The 19,726-nt window shown below is 41.5% G+C and overlaps 1 protein-coding gene across 1 annotated transcript; it reads right to left on the bottom strand.

Annotated features, from left to right (window-relative positions):
- Positions 1-4,342: 4,342 nt before the first annotated feature.
- Positions 4,343-9,034, bottom strand: LOC127484871 (uncharacterized). The gene is made up of 4 exons (XM_051827217.3): positions 8,901-9,034; positions 7,886-8,000; positions 6,235-6,274; positions 4,343-4,538 (listed from the first exon to the last, which is right to left on the bottom strand). Exons 2-4 carry the CDS (start codon positions 7,980-7,982, stop codon positions 4,343-4,345), a joined length of 333 nt encoding a protein of 110 aa, XP_051683177.1. The 5' UTR covers positions 7,983-8,000; positions 8,901-9,034.
- Between the last annotated feature and the right edge of the window lie 10,692 nt (positions 9,035-19,726).

Below are 19,726 nucleotides of genomic sequence, written 5' to 3'. Positions count from 1 at the left end.
TTTTGTCTCCTTGTTTCAATTCTTAAACTGTAAACTAGCATTACTTGCACTGTCTTTCTTTTTTTTTTCTTTTTTTTTTATCTTTTATTTAATGAATATAAATTTCCAAAGTATGACTCATGTGTTACAATGGCTTCCCCCCCCATACCGTCCCTCCCACCCACAACCCTCCCCTTTCCCACTCCCTCTCCCCTTCCATTCACATCAAGATTCATTTTCGATTATCTTAATATACAGAAGATCAGCTTAGTATACCTTAAGTAAGTATTTCAACAGTTTGCTCCCACACAGAAACATAAAGTGAAAAATAATAGATGATTTTTTTTAAATGATGATGAAATCAGATCTGACCTATTGTCATGTTTAATCCCAGTGAGAGTCAAGTTGGGAATTGATAATTTCTTTCTTTCTTTTTTTTTTTTTTTTACAGAAGATCAGTTTAGTGTACATTAAGTAAAGATTTCAGTCGTTTGCACCCCCATAGAAACACAAAGTGAAATATACTGTTTGAGTACTCGTTATAGCATTAAGCCTCAATGTACAGCACGTTAAGGACAGAGATCCTACATGAGGAGTAAGTGCACAGTGACTCCTGTTGTTGACTTTACCAATTGACACTCCTGTTTATGGCATCAGTAATCTCCCTATGCACCAGTCATGAGTTTCCAAGGCTATGGAAGCCCCTTGAGTTCTCCGACTCTTATCTTGTTTAGACACGGTCATAGTCAAAGTGGAGGTTCTCTCCTCCCTTCAGAGAAAGGCACCTCCCTCTTTGAAGACCTGTTCTTTCCACTGGGATCTCACTCACAGAGATCTTTTTGCCAGAGTGTCTTGGCTTTCCATGCCTGAAATACTCTCATGGGCTTTTCAGCCAGATCCGAGTGCCTTTAGGGCTGATTCTGAGGCCAGAGACTTGCACTGTCTTTCAATGTAACATTTTCCACATTTCAGTCAGTGATTTTTACCATTTAAAATGGCTCCCAAACATAGTGTGCCTGTGCTGTCTAGAGTGTCTAAGCACAGGAAAGCTGTGAGGTCCATTATGGAGAAACTATATGGATTAGATAAGCTTTTCTGAGGCCTGAGTTAGAGGGCTTTTGGTCATATGGTCAGTGATAGTGAAGCAACAATATATTTAAACAAGGTAGATTTAGACTGAAACACATACAAAACAATGTAATGTGTTGATTGGTTGACAAAAAAGTGACCATACTAAGAACCTAGCCCTGTATTTCCCTTGGGGCTAAAGGTTTAGTGTTGGCTAATTTGATGTAACAGGGGTTTTAGTGATGTTCTGTGATGCTGTTCTGAAACGTTATTCTTCCAAGCCCTATCCTTTGCATAATTTTAGTTATGAGTTTAGTAAGTTAGTGAGTTTCATAAGTAGTAAGCATACTTAGCATATTTTGATGTGTTAAGCTGTGTGAGAACAAGAAGGTAGAATAGAAAGCACCTCTCTTGTATGCCTCAATAGCAGCAATAATTTAACAACCATCCACAGACAAAAGTGCCTTTCTGGGAGATTTGGGATTGAGGTAGGAGATTGTAAAACCCCGTGGAGCCCAAGACTAAGGAGAGGAAGTTGTGAGCACACAAGCCTATGTCCAGGTGGCAGGCTTGCTGAAAATGGTCCTGGCTACCACCCTGTGCCTAATGAATTCAGTTACCATCACATTTGGACCCAGGCCTGTCAGCAGCTACGTCTGCCAAGAGACACAGGAGGAATCATGTCCATCTAAGCCTTTGGTAGCTGGCCTGCAGACCTCACTTCCAGATGTGGGCCCTAAAGGGGCCTGTCACCTGACTCCAGTTCCTCCCTGTTGTAGCCTAGAGCTGTCTTGCCTGCACAAGAATATGATAGAAAACATGTCTACCCCTGCTACTAAAATCAGGTCTGCTGAACTCCAACCTACAGCAGCCACTAAGAACCTAGGGGCCTGCATTACGGCACAGTGGGTTAAGCTGCTGCCTGCGCTGCCTGCGATGCCGGCATCCCATATGACCACCAGTTCAAGTGCCAGCTGCTCAAATTCTGATCCTGATACCTCCTAATGTGCATAGGGAAGCAGTGGAAGGTGGTCCAAGTGCTTGGGTCTCTTCCACCCACATGGAAGACTGAGGGAGTTCCAGGCTCCTGGCCATTGCAGCCACTGTGGGGAATGAACCAGTGGATGGAAGATCTCTTTTTCTCTCTCTATAACTCTGTCTTTCAAAAAATATAAATAAATCTTTTTTTCTAAAAAAAAACTGATTAAAGATGAAAATGACTTTGCAGATACGACACCAAGAGCACAGGTGAGAAAAGCAAAAATAAGTACATGGTACTACATCAAATTAAAAATTTTCTGCACAATAAAGGAAATAGCCAACAAATGAATAGGTAACCTCTGGAATGGGAGAAAATATTTGCAAATCATATATGCAATAGGTGATTAATACCTAAGTTATATAAGGAATTGCAACTCAACAGCAAAAACTCAAATAGCCTTATTAAAAATGGGCCAAGGACCTGAACAGTTTTTTCAAGGAAAATATATACAAATGGCAAAAAGGCATGCAAAGATGTTCAACATCACTAACCATAAAAGAAATACAGGGACCGGCTTTGTGGCATAGCAGGTAAAGCCGTCGCCTGCAGTGCCGGCATCCCGTATGGGCACAGGTTCACATCCTGGCTGCTCCACTTCCAATCCAGCTCTCTGTTATGGCCTGGGAAAGCAGTGGAAGATGGACCAAGTCCTTGGGCCCCTGAAGTCATGTGGGAGACCTGAAAGAAGCTCCAGGCTCCTGGCTTTGGGTCGGCCCAGCTCTGGTTGTTGCGGCCATTTGGGGAGTGAACCAGCTGATGGATGACTTTTCTCTCTGTCTCTGCCTCTCTCTGTCTGTAACTCTACCTCCCTGACCCTTTGGAACCAGTGGATTGAGGACCCCTTTCTCTCTCTTTCGTTGTCTCTCCCTCTGCCTCTCTGTAACTCTGCCTTTCAAATAAATGAATATATCTTTAAAAAAAAAAAAAAGAAATGCAAAGCAAAACGACAATGACATGCCATCTCACACCTGTTAGGTTGGCTATAATTAAAAAATCAAAAGATAAGAAGTATTAGTGAGCATGTAGAGAAAAGGGGATCTTTTTACACTGTTGGATCAAATGTAAATTGATAAAACAATTATGGAAAAACAATTATGGAGTTGCCTCAAAAACTTTAAGAGAACTCTCATAGGATCCAGTAACCCCACTTCTGGGTATACAAAGGGGCTTCAAGAAGTTCATGGAAAATTCACACTATCTTGTAATTACATTTCTGTATGAATATAAAAAATTAAACAATTTTAATTTTTTTTACAGAGCGAGAAAGAATGAATGAGAAAGAGTAAGCGAGCACTCCCTTCTGTTGGTTCATCCCTTCAAAAATATCTGTAACAGCCTGGCCCAAGGCTGGGGGCTAGAGCCAAGAGCCAGAAACTCAATACAGGTCTCCCATATGGATGTAATAACAATTACTTGAGCCATCTTCCCTGTCTTCCAAGATCTGCATTAGCAGGAAGCTGTAGTCAAGGACCAGAGGTGGGTATGGAACCTGGACACTGCAATAAGGGACAAGGTGTCTTAACCACTATGCCAAATGCCCACCCTCTATCAACTTTTTGAAGCCCCTTCATATATCCAAAAGTAATGATATTAACATCTCCATGAGATATCTACACCTCTATGTCCACTGCAGGATTATTCACAAGAGTCAAGAAATAACCTAAATGTCCAATGATGGATGGATAAAAAATGTGGTATGTATATATACAATGGAGTAGTGCCATTTGTTAATACATAGATGAATTCAGAAGACATAATGGTTAGTAAAATAATCCAGACACAGAAAGACCAAATATGTACGATCTCATCATGTATAAGTGGATCTAAAAAGTCAAACTCGCAAAACCAGTGTAGAAGGTTGGTTACCAGGGGCTGGAGAGTGGGGTGAGGAGAAGGATATGTTGGTCAAAGGGTGCAAACTTTCAGTTGTAAGATGAATAAGTTCTAGGGATGTAATGTACACCATAACGACTACAGTTAATGATAATACTCTCTGGTGTGCTTGGAAGTTGCTAAGAGAGTAGATCTTAAGTGTTCTCACTATGAAAATATGATAGCCATGAGAGACAATATATGTGTTAACTCATTATGGTAAGCATTTCATAATGTGTATCTAATCATTATTTTATGTATCTAATCATCATCTATGTCAACCATACCTCAGTAAAGCTATGTAATCAATACAGTATAACAAAACATTACATTTTTACCCTATACATTTGTATAATTACTATGTATCAATTAAAAATAAAGTTAAAATATACATAGATTAATGGAAGAGAAGAACAAGCTGTACATGGTCCCTTTGTTATTTCCCATGCTCTTCAGTTTCTCACATTTCATTTTCATTCCCTTCATCCCACTTAAATTCTGCAAGTCTTTATCCTCAGGATTGTTGACCCTAGTCTCTTGAAGAACATCTTCCTGGTGAAGAAATGATTCTTCATGGCTAGAAAAAATGACATAATAATAAACATTCTGGAAGAGCTTTTTGTTCCAATGCCCAACTGCAGTATGAAACAGAAACTGGAGTGGTAATCTATCTTGTAAAGTGCAACCCAGGGAATATAGCCAAGTGAATAAACAGTTAAGATTGAATTTTATGTAGGTATTCCATGTGCGTGCTAGGGACTCAAGTACTTGAGCCCACCAAAGTACATATTATCAAGAAGCTGAATCAAAAATGTAATGTAAATGAGCAAAATTGACATTTTGAGATTTGATTATTGTTTATAGCCCTTGTCTAACCTCTTAAGGCAAAGTGGTTTTTTCTGCCTACTTGTTGAATTCTTTATTTAGTGGAGGGTTAGGCTTATGATTATAAAGTAAATTGAAAATTAAAAAGGAAAAGAAAAGGCAGAGGAGCTGGGATACGAATCAGGCTCTCCCATATGGGATATGGGAGTCCCATGCATTGGCTTAACCACTGTGCCAACCATCACCCCTTGACTTAAAAATATTATTTATTTATTTGAGAGGCAGAGAGACAGGACAGACAGACAGACAGACAGACAGACACACACACACACACACACAGGTCTCCAGTCCACTGATTCACCCCTTAATGTCCATAATGGCCTCCTGGCAGGGCTGAAGGCAGGACCTAGGAACTCAAATGCAGGTTTTTTCTTCCCTTTTGATTTCTTTTTTACTACTTTGTTTTGGCTAATGATAGCAATTTTTTTAAAAAACAAAAGATTCAGTTTGGTATTTTCACCCAGTTTATTCCTCCTTTTAGTTCAAGCTACACCTACTAACATAATTTTGATTTCTACCATTTGAAATAAGAACAGGTTTATCAGTAATAACAGGTGCTTTCTTTTTAACCACTTGTTTTGGTTAATGACAACGTTTTAAACAAAAGCTTCAGTTTGGGATTTCCACCCAGTTTGTTCTTTGTTCTTGCTTTTAGTTCAAGCTACACCTACTAACATAATTTTGATTTCCATCATTTGGAATAACAGGCTTATCAGTGGTAACAAGTTGCTTAAACTATGTTAAAATGCTGCTGCTGAACCACCCACAGTAGAAAACACACACTTTTCTGGGAAATTTAAGCTGCACTTCTGCGAGACAATGGTGGCACTTAGAATATTTATTACTTTCTGCTCTCATTATTACATAAATAAGCTCTGTAGGAAATATAAATCTTAACTATTGTTTTCTCCCAGAGTTCCTCTGGGAATTCAGTCTATCAGCTCTCTAAGGCAGGATACATCATTTTTCAGAATTATTAGCAACAGTGGTCCATTTAGACTCAGGAGGATCCCAAGCTGAGAGCTGAGCATACAATGGAATTTGGCACTCATCATCCCTCCATGGCAAGGACTGCAGAAAAACCTGAGAAATCAAGATCCCAAAGATACCTTTTCAGGGATTTATTTTCCAGTGGCACTCTTTTTTTGAGACAGAGCAAATGATCAATTTCAATCAGTGGATGTGACTAAAGGTTCCTTTCTGTTGGAAAAGTCAGTGTGATAAATTTATAGCTACTGCTCCAGAATGTCCCATAGACGGGTATATATTATGTAGTGTTCATCAAAGTACATAACAAGATAGTCCATAATCTAGTTCATTTTGATTGGATATAGATGTCACCACAAAGAGGGCAATTGTTAATGTGAACAAAAGATTTCATAACTTACCTCAGTAATGGTTTGTCTTCAGGCTTATGGGTGTCATCATCTGTACATAGGGGGAAAAAAGCTAAAGTGAAATCTCAAACCAAAGTGGGTAGGGTAAGGAAAGGAAGAGGCTGGAGCACCCACTGAACTTAAAATGTTAGTGGAAGAAGAACCCTAAGAAAGCTAGTGGCAGAGGAGCCTTTCCTTGTCAGCAGATCCTGTTATCTCTCTTTCTACCCCCAAAGGATTTAGGTTCACTAACACTGACCCTAATAGGCACTGATTCTAAATGTAACCAAAATTTTGTTAAACTATCAGTAAGTTAGAGGAGAGACAGTAGCATTCACCAAATTTGGAATAAAAATTTGCAGTACTGGCCCCTTTAAATTAATGAGAACAAAGAAGGAAAGAATTGAAATTATTGAATATTTTTTCTACTTCAGCATTCTCTAAAAGTCATGAATTGCTAAAATGTGCTAAGAATCTGAATTTATTTTCTCCCAAAGCATTTAAAAAGCATTATTTTTAAACATCCAGGTTCAAAATCATAGTGAGTTTAATGAAAATAAAATGTGTGCATTTAATGTTAGAGGTCAAAGTGCTTTGAAGATACACCTACACTTATTATTGCATGTTTTAGGAGGCAAAGAAACAGGAGAACGGGGGTATGCATTGTGCAGAAGGTTATGCTACTTTCCTATAGAAGGAAAAATAACCCAAAGTGTATGCTAAATGCCTCCATATACATGGCTTGTTTGTCAGAAAGATCCTTAAATTTGTGCAGTACAATATCAGATGGCTTACACAGGAGGTGAAAAATAGTATCAATTGATACTGGAAGGGCTGGTGCTGTGGTGTAGTGGGTAAAGCTGCCGCCTGCAGTACTGGCATCCCATATAGGCGCCAGTTTGAGTCTTGGCTGTTCCACTTCCAATCCAGCTCTCTGTTATAGGCCTGGAAAGCAGTAGGAGATGGCCCAAGTCTTTGGGCCCCTGCACCCACATGGGAGATCTGGAAGAAGCTCCTGGCTCCTGGCTTTGGATCAGCACAGCTCTGGAGGCTGCAGCCATTTGGGGAGTGAACCAGCAGATGGAAGACCTTTCTCTCTCTGCCCCCCCCCACTCCGTGTGTGTGTGTGTGTGTGTGTGTGTGTAACTCTTTCAAATAAGTAAACAAATCTTTAAAAAAATTCATACTGGAAAATTCCAATTTATTCTAACCTCCCCTCCCTTTGCAAAGTGAATTCACCTAAATACCAGAGGAGAAACTTTAGCTCTTAGGCATGGAATCCATCCCTTAGTCACTTCAACTTTCACCTCCAGAGGGAAGTGTCCCCACCCACAGCCCCAGAGCTGTTACTATAGAATCCTCATTTGTCTCAAGGCTTAGAAAACTGCATTGTTAATTATTCTGACTGCTTTCAGTTAAAGGGGACCCTTCTTGTAGTTGAGTAGTTTTGGTGACACGAGGGAATCTAGCCTAGTAGAAAGAAAAATGAGTTACAAGTCAGAAGGGAGGTAGCATAACAAGCAAAAACTCTGAGGAGGCAGGGAGAAGTTTCCCCTTTGCATCAAGGACGTTTGAGAGAGAGGCAATCTGAAATCTCTCTGAACCCATGAGCAGGGGAGGTCCCCTCCTCCCTCAGTGTAAAGACAAGAAAGTAGGTCCTTACCACTGTGAGGCCCACGTTTTTCATCTTCCAACTCCAGGTGGCCTGGCACACTGCCCTCTGCTTCAGTCAAATCTGCTTCCTTCTCTTTAGTAGACATAGCTCCAGAACTAGGCCTCTGTATTTGGAGATGGAATAGGGATAAGCCTAATGAAGCAACTGGCCATTGACAGTAACTGCTCTAACAGCCACAACAACTAGCCTGGATGGAGGGAAGTAAGCAAGCATTCAAGAGAAGGATGCTGTGGTCTAGGATTGGGCAAAGATGAATGAGAGCAGGGATGTGGACAAGTTGAGGAGAAGGTAGAGGGAAGGGACTTACAAATCAATAAATTAGGCAGTTTGAGCTCTCAGTTTTCTCATGAGATGCCCGCCTGGTCGATCAGGTGTACTTCTTTTCACTAAACTTTTTTTCAACATTCACTTGCCCTTCTGTGTCCGTGCCTTCACACTTGTTCATGACATCAGACAATGAACTCTTATGGCTGAGAACAACTACCCATTCCTGTTTCATTTTGGATGTCCCACTGAGATTGTCAGAAGGGCGAGTGAAGATAGACTATTTCTATTTCTTTTTCTGGAGATTGTTGTTCTCTGCCATGGTCACTAAAAACACCTGGATGCTGCCAGCCAGTAAATTAGGCAGTTTGGCAGTCTTTCCCCAAAAGGCAAAGTAGTGGAGACTTAGGCTAGAGCATCAAACTTTCATCACAGCCCTTTCCCCCCAGTCTTTCCCCCCCTCAAAATTGTATAGATGTGATGGAGAAATGGAGGCAGGAATCATGCCTTATGCTAAAAGGGAGGAGGAGCAGAGGACGAAAATAGTATATAAAGCTTTTAGGACTGGCAGACCTAGAACATAATGGCACCTTTGGTCTCCACTAGGATGGACAAGCTAATAAAACATCACAGAAATACAAAATACTTGGCAGAGAAGGTAGCTAGCCCCATCTCTTCCCTTCATTAACCTATAGGGGGTAGCGGCACACTGACTGAGTCAGGTACCGGATTTACTTACTTTAGAAAATTGCTTAATCTTGATGCCTGACCGTTGTTCCCCGCTGACTGCTCCAACCGTTACAGAAACCGTTAAGCATTACTTGATTTCCCAGCAGTACTTGCGAAACTCGCGTTACAGTTCTTGGATTGTGTAATAGTCCAATTAAGAAGCGCCAGAGACCGCTGAAAGAAACCATGCCCAAAAAAACTTAACCCCATTGGCCACGCCCTGATGATGCACAGACGTAACCATTGGCAACCCCAGCCGACATACATAGGTCTCCGCCTAGTCTTGTTTTGGAACTCGATGTCATGCTTAATGTGCTAGTGCTTGCTGGCACGTCTTTTCTAAAGCCCGCACTGAAGTCATGAATGCGCAGCGACTCTAACAGATCCGCCCCTCATCTGCGTCCTCCCTCCCTTTGACGCCATTTCCTGATGACAGCTACTTCCGTCCTGATTACCTTCTCAGTTCTTGTTGACGCAGCAACACTACCCACTGCCCTTTTCTCCAATGATCAGAAAGTCACCATCGGTTCTATTTTGTTTCCATTCAGTACCGTGTACGTGAACCACCATAATGAAGCCTGCTGTTCCCTCTCTTCACACGACACCAGCTCCTTTTTAGCTTTTGTCCAGGAAAAACGCCTTTTCCTCTCATGATAACGCCCAGGCCTATATACTTCTTTGGGAAAGTCTGATACATGAGAATTGGCCACAGAGGGTAGAAAGGGGCCATGAGATCAAAGAAAGAGGCAAAGAAATCTTGGCTGAGGCATGGTCTTGGGGGATGGCTGGAACCACTTGTCAGGAGAAAAATGGTTTTATAGAATAAGATGGGCTGTGGCTAAGTGGAATGCACCAGGACTTTCCCACGAAATAGTAACATTCATAAGAGGTGTTCCAGTCATCAGTTAAGAGGGGTAGATTAATTTAACAACTTTGTTCATTTGGTATGATTTCTGGTAACTGTCATTCCGGGTTGTCTAAAGGACAAGGTGACGCTTATGACTAAGATAGCTGTGATCATGTCAAGGTGGATCCCTACAATACTGGTTTTATATTATGCACACTCTTATTTTGGAAGACAGGGACCTGTGCAATCTAAGGTAGGCACTGCAGAGCCAAATGGCTCTTTTAAATCCTTCTTCATGAGTGAAAAGGAAGAAAGATAAAAGGGAAAAGAAACATATCAAAAATGCTGAGTGTTGTGTTGTATGTTACAATTAGGGATGAATATTACTTTCGTATTGATTTTTCATATTTCACTATATTTCTACAGTAACCATTAATTTTCAAAATTAGCATTAAAGGGCCAGCATTGTGGCAAAGTGGATTAAGCTGCCTGTGTCTCCAGCATCACATATCTGCCCCTATCAGGCAGAGCCAGTTCGTACTTGTCCTCTACCATCCACAGGCGAGAACGGGATAGTTCGTGGTTCCTGGTTTTAGGCTGACTGTTGCAGGCATCTGGGAGTGAACCAGCAGATGGGAGATCTCTCTCTCTCTCTCCTCCCCCCATCATTCTGCCTTTCAAATAAATAATTTTTTAAAAATTAGCTTTAAAAAAGAACAAGTAGAGAAAGGATTACCAAATTATGGATGCCAGGCACATCCAGGATTTATTTTCAGACTTCAGAGATTAATGTTTATTTTAAAAATACAGCAAAATATTTGAAGTAAAGTATGTATTGTTAAAACATTTACTAGCAGCATTTTATAATACAGATAATTTTCTTCTTTATAATTTTTGATTAACATGCAATATATGTACACCTTTATGGGGCATGGTGCATATTTCAACATTTGCATGTAGTATAAATTGATCAAATTAGGCAATCAGCATCCCACCCTTCCTCCATGTTTGGTGCCTACCAGCTCCTATCTCCTTTAGTTCATTATTGTGATTAATAGTGATCCCACTATGCTGATAAAGACAATAAGGCATACATACACAGTGGAATATTACTCAGACATAAAAAGAATGAAATCTCGACATTTGCTATAAAATACATGGAACAGCATATCATTATTCTAAGTGAAATTAGCCAGACATTGAAAGACAAATACTGGTCCTCGACTGTGCTTTTGTGCCCATTAGGCAACTCCCCTCTATTCCACTCCTCCCTACCCTTCCCAGTCTGTAATAATTACTATTCTAATTTCAGATCAACTTAGAGAGAGAGAGAGAGAGAAAGAGAGAGAGAGAGAGAAGAAAATGGCTGCAGCCAGGGCTGGGCCAGGCTGAAGCCAGGAGCCAGGAGCCAGGAGCTCCATCTGGTCTCCCATGTGGGTGCAGGGGCCCAAGCAGTTGGTCCATCTTCTGCTGCTTTCCCTGGTAGGTTAGCAGAAAGCTGGATCAGGGGGCTGGTGCAGTGGTGTAGCAGGTAAAGCTGCTACCTGCATTGTTGTTATCCCATATGGGTACTGGTTCAAGTCCTGGCTGCTCCATTTCAATCCAGCTCTCAGCTATGGCCTGGGAAAGCAGTAGAAGATGGCCCAAGCTGGGCCCCTGCACCCACATGGGTTAACTGGAAGAAGCTCCTGGCTCCTGGCTTCGGATCGGCGTAGCTCTAGCCATTGTGGCCATTTGGAGAGTGAACCAGTAGATGAAAGACTTCTCTTTTTCTCTCTCTCTGCCTCTCCTTCCCTCTCTATGTAACTCTGACTTTCAAATAAATAAATAAATCTTAAAAAAAAGAAAACTGAATTAGAAGTGGAGCAGCTGTGACTAACCAAAACCCATATGGGATGCCAGCAGCATAGCTTAACCTGCAGCACCCTAAGGCTGGCCCATAACTCTGCTTTCACATTAAAAAATCTTTTAGAAAAAGATTTAGTTATTTTATGTGAAAGGCAGAGTTACAGAGAGAGAGAGAGAGAGAGAGAGGTCTTTCATCCGCTGGTTCACTCCCCAGATGGCCGCAACAACTGGAGCTGAGCCGATCTGAGGCGAGGAGCTAAGAACTTTTTCCAGGTCTCCCACACAGGTCCAAGGGCCCAAGGACTTGTGTCATCTTCCACTGCTTTCCCAGCCCATAGCAGAGAGCTGGATCAGAAGAGGAGCAGCGGGACTCAAACCAGTGCCCATATGAGATGTTGGCACTATAGGTGGTGGCTTTACCTGCTAGCCACAGTGCTGGCCCCATAAATAAATCTTAAAAAAAAAAAAAAAACTACAGTGAGATAGAAGTAATAGGTTCCAGGGTCCTTTTTTTATACAGTCCATTCTTTATCTGAAGACAGGCAAGTGGCACCTAACTCAATTCAAATGATTAAATGTTTCTACAAGAATTTTAAATTTAAAAGTCTTTAAGGAATTCTTCCTGGCATAAGTCAAGGATTCTTCTCCCATGTCACTCCACTCCGATAAAAGCAGTATTTCTATGTTAAAAGATAAACAATGTCTCCTTTTATAGTTCCTTCTCTTTAACTTACTCTAATGGACTTTGTGTGACATTGGTGGTTTCTTTCTGTCTCTGTTAAATGCATTGTTCCAACTACTTGGGTTCTGAATGGACCTTGGAGTTCTTGGACGTTTTTATCGACACTACCAGTCACAGAGGTAAGGGGAAGTATGAAAGTTTTAGCTTATGTCATATTCACAGTAGACATCAAGGCAATAGGACTGATCAACTATGAGAATAAAAAATATATAACCAGTCAGGATCTTTGAAACTATCTCACATTTGACTTCCAAGAAGAAGAGGGAAAGGAAAAAGATCTGCCAGAAAGCACGGCTTGAACTACTAATAGAACTAAGATCTTTCATCTCATAGCCCAGTGCTCTCTTCACCTTATTACTTACATAATTTATCAAATAAACACCCCAATAAACATCTGGTCATCGTTTTGAACAGGACAACTGGTTTTTGGTGTCACTACACCCAGGGGCTGTCACTGACAGCTTATGCCATATTTTAAACTTTTCTTTTTTTTAATGATTTATTTATTTATTTGAAAGTCAGAGTTTTACACACACACACACACACACAGAGAGAGAGAGAGAGAGAGAGAATCTTCCATCCGCTGTTTCACTCCCCAAATGGCCTCAACGGCCTGAGGTGCGCTGATTCGAAGCCAGGAGCCAGGAGCTTCTTCCAGGTCTCCCACGTGAGTGCAGGAGTCCAAGCACTTGGGCCATCTTGTACTGCTTTCCCAGGCCATAGCAGAGAGCTGGATCTGAAGAGGAGCAGCTGGGACTAGAACCAGTGCCCATATGGGATGCTGGCACTGCAGGCCACGGTGTTAACCTGCTGTGCCACAGCGCTGGCCCCTAAACTTTTCATTTCCTCTACATCCGTTGTAAATATATCTCTACCTTGGGCCAACCCTTCAAAGTTCTGTGTGCTACTTTCTCAGGTGAGAACAGGTATATTAATAGCCCTATTTCTCTCTATATAATCTGGGGAGTGAAGCAGTGGATGAAAGACCTCTCTCTCTGTCTCTGTTTCTGACTCTGATTCTGCCTTTCTGTAACTCTGCCTTTCAAATAAATCGGAAGTGGAGCAGCTGGGACTTGAACCGGTGCCCATATGGGATGTTGGCACTGCAGGTGGCGGCATTACCCACTACACCACAGCGCCAGCCCCCATGTATTTCATATATACAGATTTAGGAGCAGTGATACTTCCCACATAACTTCCCTCCTTCCCCATGCTCCCACCCTCCTTCATTTCTTATTCTTTCTTTTAATTTTTAAAAGGATTTATTTATTTTTCTAAAACCTGGAAGAAGCTCCTGGCTTGTGGCCATTTTGGGAGTGAACCAGCAGATGGAAGACCTCTCTCTCTCCTTCTCTACCTCTCTCTGTAACTCTTTCAAATAAGTAATTTTAAAAAAAGAATCATTTGTAGGGTTGGACAAGTGGTGAAAAATTCTTTCAATTTCTGATTGTTTTGGAAGGTATTTATTTCATCTTCATGTGGAAATGAGAGAGCTTTTCTGGGTACAGTGTTCTTTCTTTTAGGACTTGGACTGTGTCTCTCCATTCTCTCCTCACCTATAGGGTTTCTGATGAGAAATAAGCTGTTAGTCTAATTAGGGATCCTCTGAAGTTGCATTTGCTGTCTTCCCTTATGCAATATGTCATGGGATGATACAAAAGTTTCTGATTAGATATGGCTCCTCAATATTGGCCTTTTCTTTATAAATTCTTTATAAATTACCTAATCTCTGGCATTCTATTATAGCATTCAAAATGACCTAAGACGCTGGGATCAGTTACTACTTCACTCACTGTGTAATATTATCACTCTGGTCTTGAACCCTGCCTCAGGTTTCTCCCTACAAAATTAGGATAACTTGTGTAAGATCAGTGGTTATCAATTTTCTGTGGAGGTAGGAACAAAGATGGAGGCTGAGTAAGATGCTTCACTGACACCCCCCCCCAACTGAGACACTAGTGTCAGCTGCTAAACACACACCAAATCACCTTCACAAGAGCTATGGTAGCCACGTTGGAGATCACGGTGCCTCTTATTGATATAATCATTAGAAACAAACAAAAAACCTCATATTGAAGAAAACAAGAAGGGAAGAATTGCTTTCCAAGGTGCGTGGTGTAGAGATAGCTCTTTCTTGGGACAAGGAGAGGAAACTGAATTCCAGTGCTAGGCCCACTGCAAAATTCATTCATTCAGAATGAGCCCCACCTTCCCCAGCAACCCCTGTTCTCAGACCTGTACCAGCAGGGGTGGGAGTCCTTTTTTTCTGCCAAGGACCATTTTGATATTTATAACATTAACAGGTCATACAAAATGATCAACATAAAAATTAGCCTGCTATAGATTTGCTGAGTTTTGAGTCCCCCCTACTGATGCCTTGGCAGGGCCAGACTAAATGATTTTGTGGGCCTGATACAGCCCATGGGCTGGACATTATCCACCCCTGGGACTATTTGGACCCTCTACATCCAGGCAGGCTCTACCACCCTTCTCCTAACTGCCAGCAGAAAGCAAAATTCTAGGGACCAGAGTTGTAGTCTTTCAGGTAAATCTGCCACCTTTAATGCCAGTATCTCATATGGGTGCTGGTTCATGTCCTGGCTGTTCCACTTCTGGTCTAGCTCCCTACTTATAGCCTGGGAAAACAGCAGAAGGTGGCTGAAATATTTGGGAGACTCAAGTGAAGCTCCTGGCTTCAGCGTGGCTCAGCCCTGGCTGTTGCGGCCATCTGAGGAGCAAGCCAAGAGTTGGAAAAATCTCTCTCCCCCACCTCTGATTTTCAAATAAATGAGTAAATCTTTTTTAAAAAGCAAGAAAAACTCCAACTGCGTAGAGAGGCCAGAAGAGGGAGCCTCAGAGCTCAGAGCAAGGCCTACCTGCCAACACCCAGCGTGTGATAAAGCTCTCTATTTTCCAGCCAGTGCTCACAGACCAAGACTCTAGATTTGCTTGGCATCAAGTAGAGACCAGTGCTCCAGGATGTTGGACTCATTTTGGCGTGTATCACTACTCACCTCAGGTAGGCCTGGTGGACTCCCTGGAACTTCATGGGGACCAGTGTTTGTGAGTATGATCAGCCTGGGACCAGTCTTGGGTGGCCAGGGAGCTGCTCTTATGTCCCTCCCCCAAACTGAGGCAGGCAGCACAGGACCACATGACTGTGTCCTGGAACTCCATACTTGGTTAGTAAAGCCCAGGTCTAGGCAGATCTCATCCTAGGATTGTCCCTTTGGATAGTCTGTGGACTTGTCCCAGTATCAGGCAGAGACCAAGCCCCTGGTGAGACAGACCTGTCTTGGCATGTATCACCACCCACCAGCAACTAACTGGTCAGTTCTAAGTTTGTTAACAGACAGTTAACAGATTGGTGGCTGCCTAATTTTCTGACCCTGAGCAAGTTGATTTGCTTTAAGTTTCAGTTTTCCTACTTATAGAATGAGAGAGTGGCAGTATGGTGTCTTTAAGGTCTCCCTGCCCCCAGCTCATATATTTTAATTCCCTCATAAAGGTAAATCAGGATTTTTCTGCTTTGTAGTTATCAGAGCTTCAGAATAGGTAAGGTGGCAAGGATTGGGAGAAAGCAATTCAGAACAAGAACACCAAGATGTGGAGCTAACTGAGTCAAGGTATAGTAAAATTAGTAGAAAGGTCATGATTCTGGTATATGACCTTGGATAAATCACTTTTCCTTTTGTGTCTGATTTCCTTATCTCATTTTAAATTTTTTTAAAAAGATTTATTTATTTATTTATTGAAGTCAGAGAGAGAGAGAGAGAGAGAGAGAGAGAAGTAGAGATATCTTTCATCCACTGATTCAACTCCCCAGATGGCTGCAACAACAAGGGCTAAGCCAGGAGCCTGGAGGTTTATCCAGGCTTCCCACATGGGTGGCAGGGGCCCAAACACTAGGGACATCTTCTGCTGCTTTTCCAGGCCATTAGCAGGGAGCAGAATCAGAAGTGGAGCAGCCAGGATACAAACTAGCGCCCATATGGGATGCTGGTGTCACAGGCAGCGGCTTTACCCACTATGCCACAACACCAGCCCCTGATTTCATAATCTCTAATGTGGATATAATTGTGTCTGCACTATCTAGCAGATTTTCTTATGATTTAAAAAGCTATTAAAGTGTTAAAAAGCCCTATAGATCTAAAACTGTGATTATGTAAGTGAAGTCCTAGTTAGGACAGGATTACAAAACATTTCCTTGGTATATTAGGTGCCCATTATTTACAAATTACATACATCATTGGCAGAATAACTTCTGTGGACTCAAGGACTTATGCCACAAACCACATCTGGGAGTCCTGCTCATTTCCAGGAAATCTGTACATTTGATTGGCCTACATTTAACATAGTTGCTGATTAACTTGCCTTGATTAATGCCTTCTCTGTTCTTATATACTGTACTGGGATTTCCTTCTAGGAAACAGAAGAATTTTTTTTACTTTTTATTTTTTCTTAAAGATTTATTTATTTTTATTTGAAAGTCAGAGTTACACAGAAAGAGGATGGGTGATGAGGAAGAAGTCTTCCATCTGCTTGTTCACTCCCCAGTTGGCTGCAATGACCGGAGTTGTGCCGATCCGAAGCCAAGAGTCAGGAGCTTCTTCTGGGTCTCCCACATGGGCGCAGGGGCCCAAGGACTTGGGCCATCTTCTACTGCCTTCCCAGGCCATAGCAGAGAGCTGGATTGGGAGTGGAGCAGCTGGGACTTGAACCAACACCCATATGGGATGCCCAAATCTCATATGAGAGTGCCTGGGTTCGAAGGAGACAGAGGAATCAAAAACATGCTCCCTGCTGTCCCTACTCCACTCCCCTGCTGGCAGAACCATGTTTTAGTTATGGGGACAAGACTACATGACTACAGTGTTCTTATTTTATAAATTAAAAATTGGGATTTGTGGTCTAACAAGTACACATGTTCTTTTAAAAAAAACAGATTTATTTATTTTATTTGAAAGACAGACAGAGAGAGAGAGAGAAAGAGAGAGAGATCTTCTATCCGCTGGTTCATTCCCCAGACCAAAGCCAGGAGCTTGGAGCTTCTTCCAGGTCTCATACGTAGGTGCAGGGGCCCAAGAACTTGGGTTATCTTCTGATGTTTTCCCAGGTGCATTAAAAGGGAACTGCATCAGAAGTGGAGCAGCCTGCGCATGAACTGCCACCCATACAGGATGCTGGTGTCTCAGGCAGTGGTTTAACCTGCTATGCCACAACACTGGCCCTGTACACATGTTCTTACGGACACATTTGAATAACATTTAAAGTTTGTACTATAAGAAAAAAATCAGGATGGTTATAATAAGAAATATACACCCTTGAAGAAATAGCATATTTTGTATAGAATTAAATGTCAATTGAATGAGGCATATTATTATAGGGAAGATTTCATTGACATGGTCACATCTGATATGAGGTAGAAAGTGTCCATTGTACAGGCTTATAGAAAGAGGGATGAGAACACTGTAAACATGAACATAGTAGCAGTTAGATTAGCAAATTGTTCCACATTGGAGGGAATCCAATGTTGTGTAGCTGTTGCTGTCACAACTTATAAAATTTCTGGTGTGGTCTAAATAATAAACCCAAGCCCATATAGTGCAAAGTTTTAATCTGGCTTTATGTTACCTGGCACAGCAGATTGATCTTCTTTGTGCCTTACTTACACTTAAGATGAACACATTAAGAGTGGCTATCAGATGGAATGAAGAAAAGCCCTAGCTAATTCAGGGGACATGGAAATGTAAAAGTAATCAGTTTGCAAAGACAACACCAATTCATATATGCATTAAAATGTCAGGCCTTGGCTTGTCAGAGTGCAGCCTACTAGCATATGTTTCATCCTTCAACTTGGTTCCTTTTTGAGTCCCCAGGCAGTTTTCTCAGTGTTTACAAAGGTAAGTTTTCTTCCATGGGATTGACCCCAAAGTGCTCACTGGGTGTCTTAAGATGCCAGGTTCCATCAGGGGAGAGCCAGGAGATTTTTCTATTTCACAGTGTGGTGGAATGAGAAGGCCATGCCAAGATGGGCGCTGGCAACGGAAACTGCTTGGCAACAGGCTGTGATTTGATGGCTTCGGAAACCACATGACAACGGAGCCTAACTGGCAACAGGCTGTGATTGGATGGGTTCAGAAACCACATGGCAACGGAGCCTGCCTGGCAGCAGACTGTGATTGGATGGCTTTGGAAATTGCCCGGCAACAGGCTGTGATTGGTTAGGGCATAGACCGCCCCTTGACCGGATTGGCTGCCTTGGCTATTTAAGCCACTGTACCAACTGAAATAAACGAGTCTGCGAGCTGCTCGCCTCTTGCCTGCTGCTTTCACCCGACTCCCGGGGTCTGTGTTGCGACTCCGCGCCTCTTGCCCCCACCACACTCCTCCTCTCAGAATGAATCCACAGAATGGTGCAGTTATCAATGAGAAATAATAGATGGAATTTTCACATTCAGTGTACAAAAGGAACTCACAAAGATACATAGGGTTGTCCCACAATGTTAAATGTCCTAAAATTTTAAACTGGAAAAATCATTAAAGATCCTTGAAGTTACTAATTTGAAAGCATGACACTGAAGCCCTCATGATTTCACAGTTAAGAAACAGAAGAGGCAGGGCTAGCATCCCGGCTTTAAAATACATAGTCCAGTTTTCTCTCCATTCTACTATGCTGTCACTCACAAATCATGTAAGAATGTCTAACATTTATTGAGTTTTTGCTTTATGCCAGACAGTTTACATGTATCATTTCACTAAAATATCACAATACCCTAATAATTTGGCACCATTAATATGGTGATGTTAATGATTAATGAGGAAACTGAGGTTTAGAGAGCTTAATTTTCCTAGGTCAAAGAGATGTTAAGTGGCTTAATTCAGGGCACTTCAAGAAGTTCATGGAAAACAAAATTGAAAAGTAAGTTTATTTTGATGCAAAAAGTTGAAATACATGCGTACTTTCCCATAATATTCATTTTCCATTAAATTTTTAAAGACCCCTTAATTAGCACCAAATCCCATTATCTTCATAATTATGCTATACTTCCTTAAAATCTTAGACCTTACTTGGAAGAATGCTCAGCCTCACTAGAAGTAAGTGGAAACTGAATTGATTAGTGAATTCATTTAAATTAATAAGAATAAAGAAGCCTTCTTTGTCAAGAAGCAGGAACACTTATGCATTGCTGATAGTGATATAATTAGGCAGTACACAGATTTATAGAGCACACATATGTATAAATTAAAAGGTATATGTATAAAACCATCAATATTTTTATTAATAGAAAAGTTGAAATTGTCCAAAAACTCACACTGGAGAAATGTTTAAATCTTATAATTATAGACTGCTGAAAGTAGAGTCTTTGAAGTCATTTTGTTCAAATACCATTTTTTT

The sequence above is a fragment of the Oryctolagus cuniculus genome, chromosome X (genome assembly GCF_051225735.1).
Source record: "Oryctolagus cuniculus isolate XC-2025 breed Fujian yellow rabbit chromosome X, ASM5122573v1, whole genome shotgun sequence".
NCBI lineage: Eukaryota > Metazoa > Chordata > Mammalia > Lagomorpha > Leporidae > Oryctolagus > Oryctolagus cuniculus.
Note: the sequence above shows the minus strand (reverse complement) of the source record. Positions and strands in the feature narration are given on the sequence as shown.